The sequence below is a fragment of the Necator americanus genome, chromosome IV (assembly GCF_031761385.1).
Source record: "Necator americanus strain Aroian chromosome IV, whole genome shotgun sequence".
NCBI lineage: Eukaryota > Metazoa > Nematoda > Chromadorea > Rhabditida > Ancylostomatidae > Necator > Necator americanus.
This window is the reverse complement of record NC_087374.1, coordinates 35742362-35745203: the sequence shown is the minus strand read 5'-3', so window position 1 is coordinate 35745203 and position 2842 is coordinate 35742362. Positions and strand designations below refer to the sequence as shown.

The window sequence follows — 2842 nt, the reverse complement described above, 5'->3', positions numbered from 1 at the left end:
ATGGGTGACGCGTCTTCTGTTTCCTCGCAGGTTTGCCTCAGATTGGTAACATGCATTTCTCAAAAAGTGAAAAAACAAATGAAACCAGGCGCTTAAATAGTAGCAAGCTGTGATAGTCGTAGGGGAGATAACAGGAAGAAATCCCATACTTAGGGTAACGCTTTCAAATTCTGCCTAAATTATGTTGGTATCGAAGGGGTGTTTGAAGCTGAAGTTTGAATGTTCTTCAAATGTGGAAATGACGCGAACTGAAAGAAAACTATGAAGTCTTCTGCCTTCTGTAAATTAAAAAAAGAAAGAAGACGTTGTTAGAAAAGCACAATTCCTACTTTGCAGAAAACACCACTATTATTAGTTTTGAATGATCAATGATGGCAAGCGAAAGAAACGTCACAGAAAGTCTGAAGTCCGGCTTCAGCCGGACGTTCAGATCGGTATATACATATGGAGTGTCTAATATCATGAGTACAAAGAACTAATTTTTCCGTACACTTGTCCCTCTGTTCGATTTCCCAATAACACTCAATAAGAAAGTGTACCTCAATCTTGGACTTTTAGACAAATTCGCTAGGACTCTTCTTGGGATTAGGTTATTGAACATTCTCCTAAAATATGTACAAAGCAGTTGTACTGAGGTACTAAAGTACACAACAGCACTTTTGCTGAAAAAATGTTACCAGCGCGAGTAGTTGACGAAGCCAAGGAGCGAACTTGGTTGAAATGTACAACAACAATCCTCTATTAGACGTCTTTTCCACCCCCAAAAGCACTTTTAAATTCGTTCTTTGAAATTTTAAATTCGTGGCAATATGTACCTTGTACAAATCAAACCTTTTGAGCTCGAAATAGCAGTGTTCGCATAGCAGTGTTCATCTGTTTACAGATTACTTTATTAATTCTAGTATATTTTTACTCTAGACGCAGTAGAACCTTGCCACCTTAGAGTTACTCCATGACTAAAAATAGAAACTATGAGCATGATCGCCACTTTCGTCTTATCACTCCTGTTTATGTCTGATTTTTCCTTCCTATATTGGCTCTATCCTCTAATCCTCCATCTAAACCTTGATTCCTGATTCTCGTGTACAAGTGGATCATGACAGAAATTTTGAATGAAGACGTCTTGTCAATCTATTAGTGTTATTGTCGCACATCGAAACCCACTCCCATGCTTGTGTTCTTTATTCTCTTACAGTACGCTGAGTAAGCTCACTTCAAGCGCTCCTGTTGCACAATAGAAATCTATTGCTGCTCCTGAAGAAGCTCGTCATTACATAATTTTAGCAACAATTGACAGAAATAGTGCATAAGTGTTGCGGAAACATGATATAAAACTGAACTTTCACTGAACATCATAGTGAAAAATGAAGTTGTGAAAAAGATTCTCCTCCTAAAAAATGTCCCTACTCGAAGCAAAAGCATAACTAAAAAAGAGTTCGAGGTAGGTTTTTCTTCTTGCGGGCCATCAACATCTAAAATCTTTTTGCTCTGGTGGGTTTTAGAACTATAAGCCTACCGCAAGGATAGCATCCATGAGCAGCCGCTATAGCACGTAGATCATCACTGCACGACAACGTAGAGAGTCATCTTCTATTTCCTTTCCGGTCTCTTTGACAGCCACGTTTACAGCCTACCTACTGAAGGGAAGAAAGGAACATCGAGAACTACCACGTGCAAAGGATAAATAAGGATAAAGTTTCTGGCGCTAATCAATCGGTTTGGGATGCGCCCCCACGTTCACTTCAATTCAGAATCGCTTGAGGTTTACGAACGTGTAACTGGCCCATACAATGACTTGCGGTGGCTAGCCGGTGTGTCAAGTCCGTGTTTTTATCCTCCCAGACAAGTCTGGTACCAATTTATTGACTCCGGAGGGATGAAAGGCTTGGTAAGCATTAGGGCGGATTCGAACTCCGACCGATCGTGCAGGAAGCGGAACCTCTAACCGCTACACTACACCCGCCCGTCACGTACAAAGGTCTCATAAATATACAAATCGTTACTGAGGATACGGGTGCAACACATTCAACATTTAAGGGGTCTTTATGCATTTTCTCAGGTCGAGATCAAACAAACAGATAAGAAGATAAAACGGAGGTCCTCGTAGGATTAGGCATCACCCCAGGAATCCGAGGTGGTACGGATTTCAGGTGGAGTATTCGTATACGGGATAGTAGATTATTGAGCGGGGTGTGATTCCGTCCATTTCTTCCTAATTGCCGTAAAAATACGGTCCGGAAGATACGGCGCGTGCACAAGGCTCCAATCGAACTCCTTGTCGAAAATAGTGCGCCAGAACGCCCGAAGCCGTATCTTCAGGGCCTTTTTTCACGGCAATTAGGGAGAAATGGACAGAATCATCCTCCTCTTCAAAATCTACTATACCGTATACGAATACTCCACCACTCCGTACCACCCCAGATTAGTGGTATACTGCCTTTAAGCGACCTTGACAAGTACACAATAATTTTGTGCCAAGTACATAGTAGGTTCCAATCCTCTGTTTGGGGACGCACTGCGACGTCGGAAGGAAAGTCCAAGGTTTGGGCTCCATTACATGTTCTGTTTCATGAGAAGCACCGGGTAGAACGTCTTTTTCAATGTTGAAACCAATTCGAAGATGGTTTTAACAAAGTAGTAGTAAAGATAGGAGGATGAACTTCAACTATCTGAAGCATTGCGTGCGGTAATATTTGCTCAAGCAAAGTTTTCCCTTCCTCTTCAAAAGTGCGAGTTCAGTCTAGCTGAACACGTTACATCAATTGAAATGGATTCAACTATTTCACACCATCTGAAATGCCCACATATTTTAGTAACGGTCTGAAACCGTATCTTGTATGAA

At 41.4% G+C, this 2842-nt stretch overlaps 1 protein-coding gene across 1 annotated transcript in view; it reads left to right on the top strand.

Annotated features, from left to right (window-relative positions):
* Positions 1-2842, top strand: part of RB195_003751 (uncharacterized protein) — a gene marked incomplete at both ends in the record, with an annotated part of 10203 nt that continues 7361 nt past the window's right edge. The window contains one exon of the mRNA XM_064201534.1: positions 1-30. Within this exon, the coding sequence (XP_064057416.1) occupies positions 1-30 (30 nt within the window). The remainder of the gene's footprint in view (positions 31-2842) is intronic.